At 53.0% G+C, this 20,804-nt stretch overlaps 1 protein-coding gene across 2 annotated transcripts; it reads right to left on the bottom strand.

Moving 5' to 3' along the window:
• Positions 1-6,417: 6,417 nt before the first annotated feature.
• Positions 6,418-20,619, bottom strand: SLC38A7 (solute carrier family 38 member 7). 2 transcript variants are annotated; one of them, XM_008516115.2, is made up of 12 exons: positions 20,556-20,619; positions 19,818-20,037; positions 16,956-17,377; positions 15,608-15,806; positions 15,226-15,370; positions 14,228-14,326; positions 13,528-13,585; positions 13,240-13,354; positions 11,785-11,932; positions 11,034-11,233; positions 10,150-10,204; positions 6,418-8,418 (listed from the first exon to the last, which is right to left on the bottom strand). In XM_008516115.2, exons 3-12 carry the CDS (start codon positions 17,223-17,225, stop codon positions 8,316-8,318), a joined length of 1,392 nt encoding a protein of 463 aa, XP_008514337.1. In that variant the 5' UTR covers positions 17,226-17,377; positions 19,818-20,037; positions 20,556-20,619; the 3' UTR covers positions 6,418-8,315. The 2 variants fall into 2 exon arrangements, with proteins under 2 accessions (XP_008514337.1, XP_008514336.1); XM_008516114.2 differs by having other exon boundaries at positions 20,552-20,619.
• Between the last annotated feature and the right edge of the window lie 185 nt (positions 20,620-20,804).

A 20,804-nucleotide genomic window follows, 5' to 3' on the forward strand; every position in this document is an offset into this window, starting at 1 on the left:
ATTTCTGGTGTGCAGCTCTTAAAATTCAATTTACCAGTCCAAATATGGAGACTGACATCTTTCAGTTCTAGGAACTTTTCTTGGGTTATTTCTTTGATAATATCCCCCTTCTATGCTGCCCTCCCTTTCCCCTACCCGTTTTCTCTGTTCTTTATTTCTGGGACTCCTGTTAGATGTTGAAACATCAGTTGAAACTCTAATATTCTTAGCTCTCTTTTTCCATCTCTTTCTGTTTCTCTTCTGCTTTTCTTACCTATCTTTAACGCTTATTTTGACTGATTGATTGATTTTAAGATTGGCACCTGAGCTAACATCTGTTGCCAATCTTTTTTGTTTGTTTGTTTTTCTTCTCCCCAAAGCCTCCCAGTACATAGCTGTATATTATAGTTGTAGGTCCTTCTGGTTGTGCCATGGGGGAGGCCGCCTCACCATGACCTGATGAGTGGTGCTAGGTCCGTGCCTGGGATCCAAACTGGTGAGACCATGCGCCGCCAAAGTGGAGTGTGCAAACTTAACCACTCGGCCATGGGGCCGGCTCCCTCTCTTTCACTTTTGAAGGATAATTTTTCAGGGTACAGAATTCTAGGTTGGTGGTTTTGTCTCTCAACATTTAAAATATTTTGCTCTGCTCTCTTTTTGCTTGCGTGGTTTCTGACGAGAGGTCAGATGTAAATCTTATCTTTGCTTCTCTATAGGTAAGGTTTGTTTTTTTTTTGTTAACTTGAGCCAGAGTGAGAATTATAACCTGGGAAGGCCTTACAAAGCATTCCAGAGAAGCATGGTTTTTAGTACAGTCTTATATCTTTTTATTTATTTTATTAAAAAAATTTTTTTGAGGAAGCTTACCCCTGAGCTAACATCTGCTGCCAATCTTCCTCCTTTTGCTCCAGAAGATTGGCCCTGAGCTAACACCTGTGTCCATCCTGCTCTACCTTATATGTGGGATGCCTGCCACAGCATGGTTGTTGTTTTTTAAAGATTGGCACCTGAGTTAACAACTGTTGCCAATCTTCTTCCCACCCCCAACCCTGACCCCCCCGAACACCCCCAGTACACAGTTGTATATGTTTTAGTTGTGGGTCCTTCTAGTTGTGGCACTTAGGACGCTGCCTCAGCATGGCCCAATGAGTGGTGCCATGTCCATGCCCAGGATCTGAACCAGTGAAACCCTGGGCCGTTGAAGCAGAGTGCATGAACTTGACCACTCAGCCACAGGGCCGGCCCTGCACAGCATGGTTTGATAAATGGTGTGTAGGTCTGCACCCAGGATCTGAACAGGAGAACACCAGGCTGCTGAAGTGGAGCAAGTGAACTTAACTGCTACACCACCCTGTGGGGCCCTGGTAAGGTGTTTTTTTCCCCTCTGGTTTCTTTCTTTCTTTTTTTTATTTGGTGAGGAAGACTGGCCTTGAGCTAACATCTGTGCCAATCTTCCTCTGTTTTGTATGTGGGATGCCGCCACAGCACAGCTTGATGAGAAGTGTGCAGGTCCACGCCTAAGATCCGAACCCATGAACCCTCGGTCACCGAATCAGAGTGTGTGAACTTAATCACTACACCACTGGGCCAGACCCTCCTCTGGCTTCTTTTAAGATTTTTTTTTGTATTTTGCAAATGATATGACTAGATGCCATATGTTTTGGCATTTACCCTGCTTGGTGTACTCTGAGCTTCCTGGATCTGTGGTTTGGTGTTTGACCTTAATTTGGGGGAAATTCTCAGTCATCATTGTTCTAAATATTTTTTCTGTTCCTTTCTCTCTTCTCCTTATGGTATTCCCTATTTTGTGTATGTTACTCCTCTTGTACTTGTTCCACAGTTCTTGGGTTTTCTGTTCTGTTTTTTTTTTTAAAGTCTTTTTTCTATTTGCTTTTCAATTCTGGAGGTTTCTATTGAGATATCCTGAAGCTTACAGGTTCTTTCCTCAGCTGTATCCAGTTTACTAATGAGTCCATTAAAGGCATTCTTCTCCCTTACAGTGTTTTTTTTTTATTTTATCTCTAGCATTTCTTTTTGGATCTTTCTTAGAATTTCCATCTCTCTGCTTACATTGCCTATCTGTTCTTGCATGCTGTCTATTTTATTCATTAAATCCTTTAGCATATTAATCATAGTTCTTTTAAATTTCTGGTCTGATAATTCCAACATCCCTGCCACATCTGAGTCTAGCTCTGAGGCTTCCCTTGTCTCTTCAAACTGTGTTTTTCACCTTTTAGTATGTCTTGTAATTTTTTCTTGATAGGTGGACGTAATATCCTGGGTAAAAGAAACTGCTGTAAATAGGCTTTTAGTAACGTGGTGGTGAGGTGTGGGAGAGGGGAAGCATTCTACAGTCTTATGATTTGATCACTGTCTTTTCATGAGCCTGTGTGCTTCTGGGCTGTGAACTTCACCCACACTTCTCAGTTCCCCCTCCAATCCCCTTTAAGTGGCTAGAGGAGGCTGAAGTCGTGTATTTCCCTTCCTCCACAGTAGAGGCTAGAGCTGGCTGGATTTGGGTATTTCCTTTCCCCTAGGTCAGTTAGGCTCAGATAAAGCCCCAGCAGGTTAGGCTGTGGTTAAATCTTAAGTCTCTCCAGAGGGCAGATCTTGTTAAGGACAGAATGCTCTGGCACGTTTCAGAATGGTTCCTTTTACCCTCCCCTGCCAGAGGCATGAGGGGATTGTTCTCCGGTGTTTACCGTGAGAAGCTGGTAGAGCTCCAGGAGGTAAAATGCACAGAAGTGTGGGCCCTCCCATAACTGGTCTGTTTCTCTCTCAGACTTGTCCACACTGAGCCTCCAGCAATTCATCAATCACAGCTCAGGTTTCCCTACCCGGGCACTGCTTCCCGCAGACGTTACTGCTTGTAGGTTTCTGCTCTGTATTTGCCTGTCACTCCCTCCAATTTTGGGAACAGTGATGTGCTCCGTAACCCGACTTGTCTTACAGATCTAGGAAGAGTTATTGACCTTTCAGTTGGTTCAGCTTTTTACTCATTGTTAGGATGGGGTAGCCACTTCCAAGCTTCTTACGTGCTAGACTGGAAATATATCAATTTCATTTTTAATGGAAGAATGACCAAATGGATGAATCTTGTGCCTATTCTCACTCAGGAAACACGAAGTGTCTAGAGGACATAGTATCTGCCTTGTTCCTAGTTACAAGGTCTCTGGCTTTGCTCCACACTTACTGTAAATTTTTTCTTTCTTTCTTTCTTTTTATTGAGGTAACATTGGTTTATAATGTTATATAAATTTCAGTTGTACATCATTATATTTAGATTTCTGTGTAGACTATATCATATTCACCTAAAGACTAATTACCGTCCATCCCCGTACACATGTGCCCTAGTCACCACTGTCGCCCTTCTCCTTGCCCCCTGAAAATTTTCTCACTGTATTACAGCAATGAAGGATTACCAAATCTGGATTTCTAATATCTAATCTACAGCTTGCACATGTACTTCCACAATTAGGTTTTGGGATGATTTGATGGGTCTGACTACCCCGTCAGACTGGAGGCCATGATCTGGAGGTGGCTTTGCCCCAGGATGGGAGCATCACTCAGAAGAACGAGGCAGCCACCGAATCACCAGGAGCCCCAGTGACTCAGGGGCCTGGAGTCTCCTCTGAGGCTGCAGGCTCCTCACCTTCACAGACAGAAATTAAGCAAAGGGGACCTCTGTTGACCCAAGGAGGAAACTGCAGTTGCACATTTCCCCTGCATCCTTCCAGTACCGGGGAAAGGACCAACATAGCCCCTGCTCCTGCCAGGTACTTCGCTTATATTATTATGCCATTTGTGCTTGGATTTATAATATCTACAGCTCCAAGGCAGGCACCATTGCTCCCACTATATAGTTGACGAAAGTGGTGCTCAGAGAAGCGAGCCGACTCCCTGAGTTCCCAGTGTAAGCATTGCTGAGATCCACCAGTCCCCTGCTACTCAAAGTGACGTCCGAGGACCGGAGCACGGGCGATACCAGGAGTGTTAGCAATGCAGCCCTCAGGCCCCAAGCCAGACCTACTGAACCAGAATTTGTATCCTAAGGAGATAAACATTTTGTGTGCACATTGAAGTTGGAGAAGCACTGTGACCTCAGGAAGAGGTAGGGGAACCCAGCCTGTGTCCTCCTGAGGGGAAACTGAGTTTTTACATTTCTTCTGTAAAAATGTGGATTTCTAGGTTTGAAGCACTTCTGTCATTTTTCATGTCCTTTCTTTACATTGGTTCCTCCTTACCCTGGGACGTAAATAAGATCAGTAATTATCATTCCTATGTTATTTGTTTATTTATTTTTGCTGAGGAAGATTCACCCTGAACTAACATCTGCTGCCAATCTTCCCCTCTTTTTACATGTGAGCCGCCACCACAGCATGGCCACTGACAAACAAGTGGTGTAGGTCCACACCTGGGATTCAAACCTGGGCTGCTGAAGCAGAGTGCACTGAACTTAACCACTAGGCCACCGGGGCTGGCCCTCATTCCTATTTTAGAGATCTGGAAATAGAAGCCCAGAGAGGTGAAGCAACTTGCCCAGAGCTACCAGCCAGCAGGCATCCCACCATTTCACGTGGATTGGCTGGGAGAATGATCCAAGGGTTCTAAGATCGGGTGTTGGTGCCAGTTTTGGGGTCTTTGGGGTCATAGGTTCCTGAGCTTGCCTTCTGGCCTCAGAAATTGCCAGGCTGGCTCTGGGAGAGCCCTCTGCTCACTTGTTTATTTATACATGGTAAGAGGGCTGTCGGGCTCCAATTTTACCACCTGTGTGTCCCTGGGCCAAGTATTTAACCTCTCTTAGCTTTTGCCTCCTCATAGAGTTGTTGTGAAGACCATACGAGAATGACCCAAGTACAGCACTGGCACAAGGTAAGGACGCAACAAATGTTAGTTGAAATTCATTCATTCATTCAACAACTATTGAACACTCGCTGATCGTCAGCGCCAGGCTAAGACACTTGAGGGAGACATGCCCCGCTCCCAAGGAGTCTAAAGCGGGAGAGAGCCATTGACAAAATGCTTACAACTGTGCTGAGCAAAAGGCAGGCCGTCTGGAGGAAAACAGATGAACGTGGCTGTGCATTTGCCTTTGGCATCGATGTAACCCTTGCTTCCCTCTGTTCACTCAGAGGAAGTGAAACCGAACCTCAAGCTCTTGGCCCCCTAGTCAGCTGTGATCCATGGCACAAAGCTGTCCCACTCCTCTAGGCTTTCCAGGTGTTTCCTCCTTGGAGTCCTCGCCCCCACCAGGAGGGAGGGATCTTTGCCTATGACCGGAGCAGGGAGGGGGAGTGTGGTGGAAAATGAGCTGGTCAGACTTTACCCTAAGGAAAAAGGGGAGCCACTGAAGACCATCCCAGGATGTCCTAGTCTCACCCCTGCTGCTCTCCACATCCAGGCAATGCTGCACCTACAATAACCACTTTTCAGTTCCTCAAACCACCATGTTCCTCTCACCATGGGGCCTTTGCACATGCAGTATCCATGGCCTGGAAAGGTCTCCCCCTCTCTCTTCACTTAGTTCATTCCTACTCATCACCCAGGGGCCAGCTCAAATATCACTTCCTCCAGGAAGCCTTCCTTGACTCCCCAGCTCAGTTCAGATGAGCTCAGGCCCCTAAATATAACGTTCTATGTTTTCCTTTCTTGGGACTGATAATTTGTGAGTATATATTTGTGACCACTTGCTTAGCATTGGTCTTCCCCAGTAGACTGAGAGCAGAGCTTGTGTCTGTTTTGCTGACTGTCTTCTCCCCAGCACTGAGCATGGCGACTCTCCACAACCAGAACACTGAGGGTGTGCTCAACACGTGCCTCGGAAAAGACAACGGGTGGGGGCTCAGGAATCTGAAGCTCACTCTAGAATTTGAGGTCAGGGAGGGCCATGCAGCACAGAGGCCAGTCTGAGGCCACAGTGGTGCAGGAAGACACAGTGAGGGCTTCAGCCAAGGCAGAGGCAGCAGGACGGGAGACCGGGGCAAACTCCCAAGTCAGCGGGCAAGGGCTGATGGGATGTGGAAGAAAAGGGAGGTGTCAAGAACCGCTTGCAGTCTTGGTAGAGGGAGCATGGTGGGGCCCATTCCCACATCAGGGGCACAGATGGCGAAGCCAAAAGGCCTGAGCCAGCCCTGAGGGCCTATGGTTAAAGTTCAGTGCACTCCACTTTGGCAGCCTGGGTTCGGTTCCCAGGCGTGGAACCACAACACTCATCTGTCAGTAGCCATGCTGTGGCAGCGGCTCACATAGAAGAACCAGAAGGACTTACAACTAGAAGATACAGCTACGTACTGGGGCTTTGGGGAGCAAAACAAAAAACAAAACCCCAAAAAACAAAAGGCCTTGCCCCCCCGCTTCCCCCCAATTTCTGCCCCAGACCATCTTCTTTCTGTCAGTGGCCTGGACCCTGTCCCCAGCACCAGACACAGGCCACACAGATCAGCAGCACAAGTCCCTTTTTTTATTAACCATCCTCCCCAGTCTGAATGTGCACAAATAGAAAAGAAACAGTAAAATGCCCTGGCAGGGAGGGGGCTCCTGAGGTTAGGCCAAGAGGCCGGATTCCAGCTTTTTCCCGACTGGTCCAGTTCTGTGCAGTGACTCTCCCTACATCCCCCCACCCCGGAAACCCAGCATCAGGAGGCTGTGCAGCCCTGCTGACCGCCGTCCTCCGACCCTCGGCAGGCGTGGGCGCTGGCAGGGTCTGGTGCTGTGCAGCAGCCTGAGAGAAAACAGCAGAGTGGGTCTGGCCCTGGGGGCCGAGATGGGACGTGAGGAAAGGCAGGTCGCCCGTTCTGGGGACTGAGCAGAGGCCTCTCCAGCCTCCAGCCAGCCTCTGCTTCTTATATCCGACTGCCCTGAGTAGGGGTCTGCTGGGCGGTGGTCCCTTGCATCCCTGGTACAGAGGTTTGGGCAGGAGGGGCCAGGGAAATACTGGTGCTCCAGGCGGACGAAGCCTGATTTGGTACCTGGGGTTGACCGAAGTGAGCGGCCAAGGTGTTGAAAATGGGAACAAGAACGGGGAGAACAGTGTCCCTCCTCATCCTGCTTGGGGCACAATCTGGGTGTGACCTCAGTGTGACCGACAAGCCACTGAAGGAAGGCCTGGTGGATGTGTGGAGCTGAGGAAGCTGACACGATGGGGTTTGGCAATCCCCCACCTGCATACTTATGTGCACAGGAGAGGTTGAGCTACATAGAGAAATGGGGGAGGGGGTGAAGAAGTGATGGAATGGAGAAGGAGCAGACAAGATCCACAGTGGAAGGGAAACTTCCAGGCTGGCGCGGCTACACTCAGACGTCACCCAGTTAATGACAACGCGGCTGCCTTTTTTCTCTCTGGGCTACCATGCTGCTAGGGCTGGCAGGGCAGGAGAAGAGAAGCAGTGGGTGAAAGTGCAGATGTCAGACAGGCTCACCTTGATCCTGACCAGCCCAGCCTGCACGGGTCTGAAAGGTTCCCAGACTTTTCCGTTACCCACCCTCATGCCTCGGAAGAGAGGGGCACGTCTGGAATCTGAAGAGAAAAGCAGACTCCCCGCATGGGGAAAGCTCACGGAGGTGTGCTCACAGCACCGTGGTGGCACAGGACGGCCCCTGGGCTCTGGCTCAAGGCTGGCCGGCACCGTTTGTAAACATTAGACTTGGTGATGTCGGGATGGAGGAGGGGGACGCCTGGACCCTCAGGTCAGAGGAACAAGACAGCGTGAGGCCCCAAAGCCTTGGAAATGCCCCTTAGCCATGGGAGAGGGCTGTCAGGCTCACTGGGGGCCAGGAGGGAGTGGACAAGGCATGGATCTCTCTGCCTCTGCGCATTTGTACGACTTCAGTGCTCCCTTTGGAACTTGCCAGATCCCAGAGGAAGCCACGGCTGGCTGGGCTGCCAACAGACTGGAGCAGGCAGTGTGTCTGGGGGTAACGAGCACAGCCCTACTCAGGACAGGCTGCTCTCGGGGGGACGACCCTTTGCCCACCCTTTCTCCAGAGGGAGGTCGGGCTGGGTTCTTTCTGCTGAGACCTCCTGGCCCTCTTCACCCACGGGTTCCAGGCATGGAGAAGTCGAGAGTTGGAGGAAGGGGGAAGGTTCCTCTGTGACATGAGACCTCCTCCCACCATCTATGGCACTGCCAGGATGGGGGAGACAGGAAGGGAGCTGGGTTTGAGTTGTCCACAGGTTGGGGCCTGATTTAACCCCAGAACTGTCCCTGGAAAAGGATGTCCAGATGTCACTCCACCAGTAGGGAGGAAGGATGCCGGACTCAGGGTGGCCCCGCAGCTCTAAGAGATGGGATGCTGGGTCCAACAGCAAAGGCCACGTGTTCCTTGGGAGGCAGTGGTTATGCCAAGAGATCCACAAAGATGGCATTGGCTGTGGTCTGGCCGAAGATGAAGGCTCCCAGGGTGACCAAGAGGACTCCGTAACTGACCAGCGCCCACCAGCTATAGGGCAGAAGGTGAGAGGCCTGGTCAGTTAACCCCTCCATGACTCTGCAGACGTCAATACGTGTATCAGTTAATCACCGTAAATTACTTATACCACTTCCGTGGGTGGAGCATTTCCTATTTCTAAAGGACTTTTCAGATAAAGGTATTTGGGGCCAGGTGTCTGATCTCTAGTCCACAGGTAAGGAGACCAAGACCCAATGGAATTAACTGTCTGGTCACAACACACCAAGGGCAACACCAGGATTAGAACGCATGTCTCCTGATGGAAAGATGTTCAGGAAAAAGCAGGTCACATGCAGTGTGATTCATTTCATTTAAAAAAAGCAGACATCTGCATATATATGTATCAAAAATAGCAAGAGGGTTATAACTGGGTATTGAGATTGAGTGATTTTTATTTTCTTCCTTAGGCTTGTTGTATTTTTTAAGTTTTCCATAATGAATGAGTATTATTTGCATGATAATTTTTTTGAAAAGCATGCAACCTGTTCTCAACCTCTCTACTATTCAAGGACATGTACATATTAAAACAATGTAGTGGTGGCCAGCCCCGTGGCCGAGTGGTTAAGTTCATGCACTCCGCTCCGGTGGCCCAGGGCTTTGCTGGTTCGGATCCTGGGCATAGACATGGCACTGCTCGTCAGGCCATGCTGAGGCAGCTTCCCACATGCCACAACTAGAAGGACCCACAACTAAAATATACAACTCTGTATCAGGGGGATTTGGGGAGAAAAAGCAAGGAAAAAAAAAAAAAGACTGGGAACAGTTGTTAGCTCAGGTGCCAATCTTTAAAAGACAGAAAAACCCAATGTAGTGTTTTGCATGCATCAGACTAACAAAATTTTAAAAGGCTGTTACAGACAGTGCTGGCAGGGGTATGAGGAACAGGGCACGCTTACTCACTGCTGCTAGGACTCTGGTACTTTTCGGAGAGTAATTTGAACCCCGGTGCCAAAGTAAAAATGGGCATGTCCCGGGACCTAGCAATTTGCCTCTAAGAATCTCCTATCAAGATCCTCGAACAGGTGTGCCACGCTGTGTATGTATAAGAGTGTTCACATTCAGCACACATTCATACAACAGAAAATTCTGCGGCCATTCAAAAAGGAAGAAGTGGCCTTCTTGTGCTGACATAGAGTGATCCCCAGTGAAAAAAAGCAAGGGAAAAAAAGTAAGTGAAAAAAAGCAAGTGGCAGAAAAGTGTGTCTGGCATAGAACCATTTTTGAAAAAAACCAAACTAGGCACAAAACCCTGTGTGTTTGTGCGTACACATGCATAGCTATGTGTACACAGACGTGTGCACGCACAGAAACAGTCTAGAAGGGCACGGACAGCGCTGAGGACCTGGAGCTCTCTCAGGAGAAGGGATGTGGTGGGGGCGGGCTGTGGCGGAAGAGGGTCTCCCACTCTTTAAAGTCTTTCCGTAGTATATAAACTGTTACAACTAGCGCGTGTTACCCATTTGAAAAAAGAATTTTGAAACGCAAAGTACACAGTCTCCTGGAAGCTGTGTAATCTAGCAACACTCAAGCCGAGAGGCAGGCAGAGCTGGTCACTCCCGGAGCAAGGCCAGTACTGGGCGTGGGGCCTCCCTTGCTGCGCCCAGAGGGTGATTAATTAACCCATAGCCTCACCTGCGGCTGAGGGTAGCTCCCGGCCCCTGTGCATTTTAATCTTCTTGCCCCCAGCATCTCCCCAAGACCAGGGACTGAGCCCTGCTTTACCTGGCTGGCTTGACTTCCTCCATCTCAGAGAGTTTGGCTTGAATGAGGCACAGCCCTGGAAGAGAAGGGGTGGCCCTGAGACCTCGGGTGGGCTCCCTCCCTCAGCCCAGCCGCCCCTCTCACCAAGAGGCAGTGGTGGGAGATGGAGAAAGGCCTTTGTTTACTCTTCAGATATTCCATCTCTGACCCCCCTTCCCCCCCAGCTGGAGGCCTGGCCTCTGCTCTCCCAGGAGAGGCCAGCATCTGACAGGCACCCCGGGGCTGCATGCAAGACTCAGGGCTAAAGGGGCAGCACTGGCAGCAAGACCCTGCCCAGGCCCTTCTGAGTAGATGTGGCCCCCTTGCTCCAGTGGCCAGGGCTTGCAAGGTTGTCTCCTGGATAGAAATGAGCTGGGGGTAGGCGGAACTCATGGCTGGCAGACAGGATGATTTCCCAGGCACCTGGTGGCAAACCGTGTCTGAAACTAAGGTCTCCCGGTTTTTGCATCAGGGTGCTGCCACCAAGCCCCACTGCCCTCTGGGGACTGAACCAGCTGGATTCCTGATAGTCAGGGAGCAACAGACACTTGAGTGAAGGGTTAAGAGAACAGGCTGCGGACCTGGACTGACTCGGGTTTGAAAAGGTTCTGTTACTCATGAGCTGAGTTTGTTCACCTCCAGGAAAGTCTGTTACCCTCTCTGAACCCCACATCTTCTCCTCCGTAAAACGAAGATCATAGCTACACCTTCTTTTCAGGAGGTGATGCATGCACAGGGGTTGGCACAGAACCTGAGGTGGGTGAACACCAAATCTGGGTGGTTACACTCCCTGGCAGGTGAGCAAGTGAGGAGCTCAGGCTGGGACGCCCTGGGAGTCAGGGCTGCAGGGCGCCAGGGGGCCGCACCTGGGAAGACGAAGATGAAGCAGGCGGCCAGGCCTCCGATGACTGAGATGACCTTGCCGATGTCAGGGATGAAGAGCGCCAGCAGCAGCGTGAGCAGGAACCAGACCAGCGTCTGCAGCACCCGCCGCCGCCGCTCACGCCCCACGTCCTCCTCCACCGGCATCCCCTGGTAGCGCAGCCACAGGCCTTCAACCACCGCCCTGCCCATGGGGAGAGGCATCAGAGGCACCCCTGCTCACGGCCTCCACCTCCAGCTTGCGGAGCCAGGCCCCCGACCAGGTAGATTGTGGGTGAGGCCCTGGTCCCTGAGCCTGTTTCCTTTTCTACAAAATGGGCCTAGCCACACTCTTCCAGGGTCCCCATGGGGACTGCAGGAGACGGTGAATGTGAAGGGTTTAGCTCCTTGCCTGGCCCGGGAGGGCTCACCCAGGGGAACTGGTACTATCATTCTCCTGAAAAGGAAGGGCCTGGGGTACCCAGAAGGCTGGGTGTTCAGGAAAGGATCTGGGCTAGAGGTTCTTAGAGGACTCACAGAATGTTCTGGGGACCCTGGGACAAGGAGGCCCCTAAGACCCAGCTGGGGGTACTTGCAGAGCCATCCTAGGCACTGACTCTTTCCTACGGGCTTCAGTCTTCCCTTCTACAAAATGAGTTCCACACAAGGCCAAAGGACCATGTTCAAAGGGCTTTTAGGGGCTCTGAGGGGCCCTGGGGAGAGGGAGCACCCCAGCCAGGTGGGGCGGGCTCTCACCGCCCACAGAAGTGCAGGATGGGGTAGGAGGTGAGCACGCTCAGGATGATGAAGGCGCGGGCAACAGCCACAGCCATGTCCTCCGAGGGGTAGGAGAGGAGCACGTCGGGGTCCACAGCAGCTCCAAAGGTCAGGAAGCCACAGATGCCTGAGGGCATGGACAGGAGGGCTGGGTCAGGGCAAGCCTGGGAGGGTAAGGGGATGGACCGTCCACTCCTAGGTGCAGCATCAGAGGGGCAGGGCGCTGGAGGCTCATACTGAGGCTTAGAGTGTCGGGGGGCTGGGATCAGAAGCCTCCATCCCTGAATCCTCACATGCCCCGCCCCAACACCGCCACCCTTCTGATCTTGAACTCGCGCCGCACATTCCTGTCTCACAGCTTCTGCACGAACTCTCTTCACACCGCCATCTTCTCATCATCCAGGTCTCAGCCCAGATGTCCTCTCCTCAGAGAACCCCTCCCCACCCAGCCCCCCACAACAACCCCACCCTAGGCACTCTCTCACATCGCTTTGTCGGTTCCCTTCACAGTGCTCCTCTCTCTCTGATTTTTTTTTAAATTTGTTTATTATCTGTCTCCCTAACCAGAACACAAACCCCAGGGGAAGAGGGATTCTGCCTATTTGCCTCTCCTGTTCCTGGCTGTGTCTTCAGAGGTGGAACAGTGTGGGCCCCGAGAACCATCTGTGGAAGGAGTCACAGGGCCATTCTTCCTGGTCTCCCAGGCCGGCTCCCTCACCCAAACCGTCCTCCACCCAGCACCCACAGCCACCTTCCGCCGAGCCTGCCCCTGTGTGAAACGCTGCCTCTGGCTCCCAGCAGTCCTCAAGGCCAACAGGATCTGGCCCTGTTCCCTGTAGGGCCTCACTGCTGTCATCTGCCCTGACTCACTCCACTCCAGCTACACAGATCGTTCTGTCCCTGTCTGGCATTTTCTGCTTCCTCCGTCTGGAACGCTCTTGCCCCACTGATTGAGATTCTAGCTCCTTCCCAAATGCCAACTCCTCAGAGGGGAGCCTTCTGTGAACCACTTCCCAAAGCCACGCCCTCCCATATCCCCTCACATCTCCTCTGTTTCACTGTCACCATGGCACTCACCAGCGTGTCGGAATCCCTTACGGACCCCTGGTTTACTCTTGTAGGACTGTCTCTCTAGACCGTCAATTCTGTGAGGGCGGGACCAGGTCCGTCCATCTCCACGGCTCCCCCCATGCTGAGAACAGTTCCTGGCACTCACTAGGCACCAGTTGAGAGCAGCTGAATGAATGGACGGACACAGCTCTCTCGTTTGGGCAGGAGGAGGCGCACGGCAGCCCAAAGTGAAGCCAATGCCCACAGAATGTTTGAGGTGCTGGGAGTGCAGCGCTGTCCCCAGGAAAGCTGGGCCAGAGGACTTGGGGACGATGAGGAAAAGTGGGAGCACTCCAACCCCAGCCCTTGGGGGGGAGCACTCACCTGTGCCCATGTAGACAGCGAGGGCGATGACCATGGCAGCCGTCACCACACCGCCCCAGGTCTTCACCTCAGGCTGCCGCATGCTGTTGAAGACGGGCACACTGCTCACGTGGCACTGTCAGGGTGGAGGGTAGGGTCATGGCGGGGAGGTGACCTCACCCCAGTTTCCAGGAATAAGGAGCAAGTCCCGGGGCCCCCACTCCACCCTTCCTTCCAGGATCCCCCCCATCCTGCCTGTAACGTGGGTTCCCAGGGAGGGGAGGGAGCTAAGGGGACCGCAACTGGCACCTGAAATCCGAAGCAGATGGTGGGCATGGCGTTGAACACAGCTATCCAGGAAGCTGGCCTGTGGACAGACACATAGGAATCTGTCGCCTGTGAGCCCCCCAGAGCCACCCACCACCCCCGTGCCCCTCCTATTCACTCAGCCCACCACGGCCTCCACCAACCAGCATTCTACACTCAACCCACACAAGTCTGGGAACCGGGCGAGGACCTATCTCCATTTCACAGGTCAGTAAACGGAGGCTCTGGAAGGCCCTCCTGGGACCGAAAATCCAGAATTCCTGGCTCCTGCACTGGGGCTTTTGCTTTTCTGGTTTCTTCCTTTCAAAAAAAGGAAACTTTAAAAAAAAAATAAAAAAACCAATTCATCCTCATGCAGAAGATACAGAAATTACAGGTAAGTACAAGTTGGAGAAATGTGCAATTCCACCCGGCAGTCTCCAAGACCTGAAGCCTGGTCCCACGTTAGCCCATCTGCTGGAGTTAGTGGTAAAGTCTCGGCATCTCTGCCTCTCACTCTTCCCTCCAGTAAGAAGAGATGAGGATCTCTCACCTCCTTCCTACAGTGACCAATGACTCAAGCGCTGATGAGCTAATGAGGCTTGCCAAGAGCACCTGTGTGGCCTTTTGATGCCCGACCCAGCACCTCCTGGGCCCAGGTGGTGGCTTCTATCCCTTGTGTCTCCTGGGGGCCCTCACCCACCTGGTCAGGATGTCCCCCGGGGTCATCTCTTTATCTGGCCAGATGTATTTGATGATAATGATGGCAGTGACGTACCAGGTGCCCACGACACTCAGGAAGCTGTGGGGAGAGAGGGACGGACTTCCTTTTCCCCAGCCCCAGCTGCCTTTTCTCTGACTCCATCCCCAGGGGCATCCATCCTCAGCTCCAGGGACACCACAAGTGTCTACTGAACGAATTGGGAGACTATTCTAGACAAACACTCAAGAAAAGCATGAGAAATAAGTTTTGGAGAAACCAGCCACAGCTAGGAGGGAGCTGGACGCCAACAGGGAACGACAGTGACATTCGTGGCCATCAGGAAATGCGCTGGTTCAGCTCCATGGCTCAGAGGCCACGGTGGGGGGCTGGGCTTCAAAGCACATGTGTTACTTCAATCAGAGCAGCCCAGACTGGGTGAGGGCTGCAGACAGAGCCTTTGAGAACTAGGAGATGCTGGAGGTAAGAGGGTACAAATACTGGAATGTCAACATCAAAGGGAACCGTGGAGAAAGCTGAGCAGGACCCTTCAATTACAGATCACAGGAAACAGCCTAGAATCCCACAGCTGTTCCAACCCTGAGCCGAGAAGCCAGTCCTTTCCCTTCATCCCAAGCTGCATGGAAGATGCTGCCTGGCTAACAATCCCAAATGATCAAAACTCCCATTCTCCCAGGGAAAGCCAAAGCCCAGGCCAGGTGGCTGCCTCCACACTGATTGTCGCCCATCCCATCTTTGACAAGGGCATTTAGAACTGAATCTCTCACTGATGCAAAGGGCCGCCGACCCCCTTGTTGCTCACACCAAAGGAAGTCTTATGCCAGAAGCCCTGCAAGCCATGGTTCGCCCTGCCTTGCCCACTCTTGCCGCCCCAGATTTGGGGTGTCAAGAAGGGGAGGGGTTCCCCAGCAGCCCTCGGGTCTCTCGCTGCCTGTGACTAGAGCTTCTGTCCGGTTCAGGCTGGGGTGGGGCCTCCGAACCTGGCATACTTCTGGAAGCCGATCTCCCTGGGGATGGAAAGGGGCAGGATGAAGAGGAAGGCAGTGAGGCTGATGGTGAACTTGCGGTCTGCGTACCAGGGGCTGCCGTGGGCCCCCTCAGGCTCCTTTGCCATCACAGCTATAACTGCACAGGGAGGAAGGAGGGAATGTCATGCCAGGCTCCTGCAGGGTGTGGCCGTCCTATTTTTTGGGTCTCAGGACCTCCATCTGTCTAATGGGCCCAGCGGCCCGGAGGGAGGATTCCCAGGTGGATGCCGGGCCCAAGCCAGGCCGTGGGCAGGTGTTCCATGCCCCTTCCCTCCCCCCAGGACCCCCAGGGCTGCAGGGGAGGGATGAGGCAGGTACTGAGGGGGAACCTCACTCTTGTCCTGTTGGTCCCCGATGATGATGAGGAAGGCGATGCAGGTGCCGAAGGTGTAGGTGGCAATGGCCACCTCACACAGCACGCCCGTCAGCTTGCCACACACAGCCCACACCACCTCCTGGTAGGTCCTCTCGTTGCTCGCCTGGGAGCAGTAGGCCAGGATGACGAGGCCGCTGATGATGAAAACCAGCATGCCCTGCAGGCAGGGGCAGAGCAAGAGTGTGGGAAAGGCTTGGCAGCGAATCGCAGCCTGGCTCGCTCCGCGCTTCCTGGGCCAGTGCCCAAAGCTGGCTGGCAAATCAGTCTCATCTTGCAGGGCAATTTTAACAGATTACTGGAGGCTGTTGAGGGGAGACTTTGTTTAAAAACAAAAGAAGTTTTGTGGAAAATTTCAAATTTAGTAGAGAGATGAGGACAAAAGTAGACAGAACAGTGTAACAGAGCCCCATGTACCGAACACTCAGCTTCAAGAAGGATCAATTCATGGCCAATCTTGTTTCATCTATTCCTTCTCCCACTCTGGATTATTTTAAGAAAATATACACTATCATATCATTCCATCCTTACATATTTTGGCAGGCAGTTCTAAAAGATAAGGGCCCACTTTTTAAAGATTTTTATTTTTTCCTTTTTCTCCCCAAAGCCTCCCAGTACATAGTTGCATATTTTTAGTTGTGGGTCCTTCTAGTTGTGGCATATGGGACGCTGCCTCAGTGTGGCCTGATGAGCAGTGCCATGTCCGCGCCCAGGATCCAAACCGGCAAAATCCTGGGCCGCCGAAGCAGAGTGCGTGAACTTAAACACTCGGCCACGGGGCTGGCCCCAAGGGTCCACTTTTTTTTTTTTTTTGATTAAGATTAGCCCTGAGCTAACTGCTGCCAATCCTCCTCTTTTTTTTGCTGAGGAAGACTGGCCCTGAGCTCACATCCGTGCCCATCTTCCTCTACTTTATATGTGGGACGCGTGCCACAGCATGGCTTGTCAAGCGGTGCCATGTCCACACCTGGGATCCGAACTGGTGAACCCCAGGCCTCCGAAGCGGAACGTGCGCACTTAACCGCTGGGCCACCCAGCCAGCCCCAGGCCCACTTTTTAAACATAACCACAAGATTATTAAATATCTAGTTGATGTCCAAACTTCCCTGATTGTTGGGAAGGCTTTGGAAGCCTCCTCTGGGCTCAGAGGAAAGAATGCTGGAATAGACTGCTAGTGTCTGCCATGTGTGAGGGAGGGGAGAGTGGTAGCATTCCTATTGACCATCCCTGATCCACAGCTTCCCTTTCGAGGCAAAACCGCAGACCCACCACTTGCACAGCATCCTGCCCTCCCAGCCAGCACACTCACCATCTGTAGCGTGACGCCGGCTGCCACGCCCCCGGCAGTACTGAAGGCGGCTGGGAAGTTCAGCAGCCCTGCACCCAGGCAGGCATTGACGACGATGAAGACGGCCCCAAGCGTGGAAGTGGTGCCTCTGCCCAGATCCCCAGAAGAGGCCTCCCGCTCACTCTTGGGGGCCGTGTCCACACAGGGACTCTGCAGCAGGCGGGCCCGCTCCCCGGCGTCCGTGCTCAAACTCCATTCGCCATGGTCAGCGTTGATGCTGACCTGAGCCATGGCCCTGGGAGCCCTCTTCTGGCAGGGTCTGCGGGTGCTGCCTCACCACCACATCCCTGGGGCGGCTGAGGGGACACCTGCAGCTGGAGGGCAGCACCAGCCTGTTGAAGGCTGTTATCCTGGGAGGCCTGTGTGCTCTGGCTCTTCTCAACCTAGACAGGAAAGGCAGGCACCACTGTGATCCTGAGGTGGGCACAGAAAGGTGGGCACAGAAGGTGAAACAACTTTCCCAAGATCACACGGCTGGGATTCAAACACAGGTGTGCCTCTGTGCCGACACTGCGTTGGGCGCCATAGTGTGGGGTGGCAGAGACAGACATATTTCAGATGCAAATCCTGTTGGCTTCAGGCTTACAGACCTGTATGGTCAATAAGATATAAACATAAAAGAGAGGGGAACTAACATGTCAGCACTAGAGAGAGGACATGCATCGGGCAGGAATGTCAGGGATGTATCTTATCTCATTTAGTCCTTGTGACAGCTTCATGGTCATAAGGTTCAGAGATCAAATCACTACCCGGTGTCACATTATTAGAAAGTGGCAGAGCAGGATTTGGATCCAGATCTGCCTGGCTTCACAGACCACAGGGTCCCAAGAACAGCCCTCATCCAGAAACTCACTCAGGGTTTCCATGGATTACAGCCCAGCATACTTGCCTCTGGCCAAGAGTCTAAATTCTGCATAGCTTTCAAAGCCCTTCGAAATTCTCACTCTTCTCCCGCATGACAACCCCCTCCCCGCATGCTTGTCATGCTTGCGTCCTCAGGAGAGCAGCTATCAGTCCTGTTCTTGGAAGGCTCCCAGCCCCTCTGCCAGCCTCCCTTTCAGGTCCCACTTCTTCCCCTTTCCTTGGATGCTCACTGAGATCTTCTGGAGCCACCCTGGGGCCCAGCATGGCCAGCACTGGTCTCCTAGGCTAGACTGCAAGGCTCTGAGGCCACATGTGTGGTGTTTATTGTTACCATTAACTGCCATTGCTGCAGCTACGGAATTCTTTATCTAAAATCCTCAATGTAGCCCTAAAAGGTGGGCATGATATCACCCCTTTATCAAGGAAGGAAATGAATCCCGGGGGATTAGGCGCTCTACCCCTGGTCGTATAGCGGTCAGCGGTGGAGCTGGGACTCTACTCAGGCCTGTCCGACCCTCCAGCATCCATCTGTTTGTATTTGCCCCACTCCTGGGCCCAAGATGAGACCTTGGGCAGGGCTGAACACAGATAACAAGCTTGTCACCTGGTCGATTCTCTTCCCTCTCTGGGGAAACACAGGTGAGTTACAGCTTCTTCTTTGGCTCTCTTCTTTGGTCCTCTTCCCAGAACCCTGAGATGCTCTGAGGAGCTCAGCCCTGAAAAATGGCCTTCAGTGTTCTCAAGTTCAGTTCACAGCCTGAGACCCTCAAGAGAAAGGGCAGCCTTCCAGAGTCAAGTTCACCCTCAGATCGGGAGCAGCCCTGAGCAGGGAGTGGCCGTGACCTGGGGCTCTGATTAGACTCTGAAGTCAGAAGGCTGACTCCTCCACTTCCTAGCTATGTGACCTTGGTCAAGTCACTTCACCTCTCTAAGACTTTACATCATAAGTTACTATGAAGAGTGTGTTCATATTAGTAAGGCTTTAGCACTCAATAACCGGTCATTGCTACCGTTAATGTTTGCAAACGCCCTTTCCCATGCTGCTATTCACTATGCCTAAGAATCCTCATCCCTAAGCAAGCAGAGAGGAGAATAGTGATCAAAACCAGGGCCTGGTGCGATTGGCCAGGTGCAAAGGCACTGGGGTAGCTAATGGGAGGAAGAGCAACATGAAAGCCAGATTGAAAGACCAGGGGCTGAGGGGGCCGTGAGGAGCCAGGCTCTGCCTTCCCCAGAGGCTGCTGATGGCTGGTCATGACCCAAGCGGGTGCAATCTTCCACAGCTTCCTTTCCCAGAGTCTCCTCCTTCCTAAGTCCTGAGCTCAGGGTGTTCATACAAAACTCTGCATTTGACTCTTTACTCATCCCTCCCTGGGTTATTCTCTAGCTCAGGGGAAGCAAAGGGGACTGACCGGATTCAGCCATAAGCACTGACCTAACCAGAGCCCACCACAGAGGCATCCCCTCTGATGCCCTCAGCACACTGAGGGGTGCAGAACGGCTCATGGAGCTTCCTGGGTAGTCAGATGCTTCCCATCGCTCCTCCCGGTGATCGTCGAACCAAGCTGGGAACCGTACACTTGTGTGAGGGAAAAGGGAGAGGCCAGAGGATCTCAAACATCTGTCACCAGGCATGCAACCAGGAGACACAGCTCCAGAGGGAATACCTCTCTGCTGGCTCCAAGTCCAGAAAGATCAGTCACAGCCCTGCTTCTTACGCAACCTGCCACCCAGCTGACAGCTCAGCACAAAACCCAAAGCAGTGGGTGATGGAGGCCGAGTCTCGGGCTCGCAGGCTTCCAGCGCAGCTCCAGAGAGCCCTGCAAAGTTAGCGCTGCCGGAGCTGTGAGGCCTCCCCCTCCACCCTGCTCACAGCTCGGATGCAGAGAGCTCTGCGCGGTCCGGGATCTCTCAGCTTCCCCTTCGCGCCCCTTCCTCAGCTCCATCGCCCCAGCTTACCTGCTCTTTCCACCTGTCTGTTATGGTGGAGGTGGGGCTGCTCCTCACAGCTCCTTCTCTCCAGAGATCTGAGATCTGATTCTTCCCGCTTTCCTCTCCAGCCCCGATTTCTTCTTTCTCAAGACTTTACCTAAAATCTGCTGTCAGCAGAGAGAAGAGTTCGGGCTGTTTCTGTGCTGGTCAGCAGAGTGAAGGGAACTGAGCAGCTCTGACTCAACTCCTAGAACAGAGCAGCAGATCAGATAGGGAACAGGCTGAGGCAGCGAGAGGTTAGACTAATGTCACAGTGGCTAGGGGGCAGAGCCAGAACCAGAAGCCTGACGTCCATATGCTCAGGCCAGAGCTGAAGCCATTACGGCAGGCCCCTCAGATGGGAGTGGGTTCCCAGTCCAGCCTGGGGCTGGATCTCAGAAATACGAGGGGTGGGCTGCCTCGGGAGCTGGACCAGGGCACATCCGGGGCGGGGGTGACGATCCCCAGGCCTTCAGCGAGGGAGTGAGCTGCTGTGGGGTGAGCTGGGGAGGGGCTCTGGGATTCGATCCCGGCCTAGGACTAGGCGAAGACAGTCCGGGCTAAGGCGCGGCGGAGCCGGCTCAGCAGAGCCGGGCGTGAAGCCGGGGACGCGGGGCCCCGGAGCCCCGTAGGGAGTGGGCAGGCTCCGCCGCGATGGGGGCTCTGGGGACCCGGGGACCTAACGCTTCCACCCTCTACCGCCTCTAGCTCCTGCCATCCACCTACGGTGCTTCATTCCCGAGCCGGCTGCGGGGACACGTGAACAGCGATCACATGACCGCCAGGACTTGGGCGTGACGCGGCACAAGCTGGGAGTTGTAGTTTTCCGAGGGCGTCAATCTTGGACGACTCTAGCTTCCTAAATCCTCAGCGCGACAGCAATGCCCTGAGCCAGCCTGGCGCCCAGCCCGCCTGTGTTTGGCCTCTCAGCCAAGCCAAACACTCCTCCTTCCTCTTAGGAGGAATATTAGGAGA

This window comes from Equus przewalskii, chromosome 3 (genome assembly GCF_037783145.1).
Source record: "Equus przewalskii isolate Varuska chromosome 3, EquPr2, whole genome shotgun sequence".
Lineage (NCBI taxonomy): Eukaryota > Metazoa > Chordata > Mammalia > Perissodactyla > Equidae > Equus > Equus przewalskii.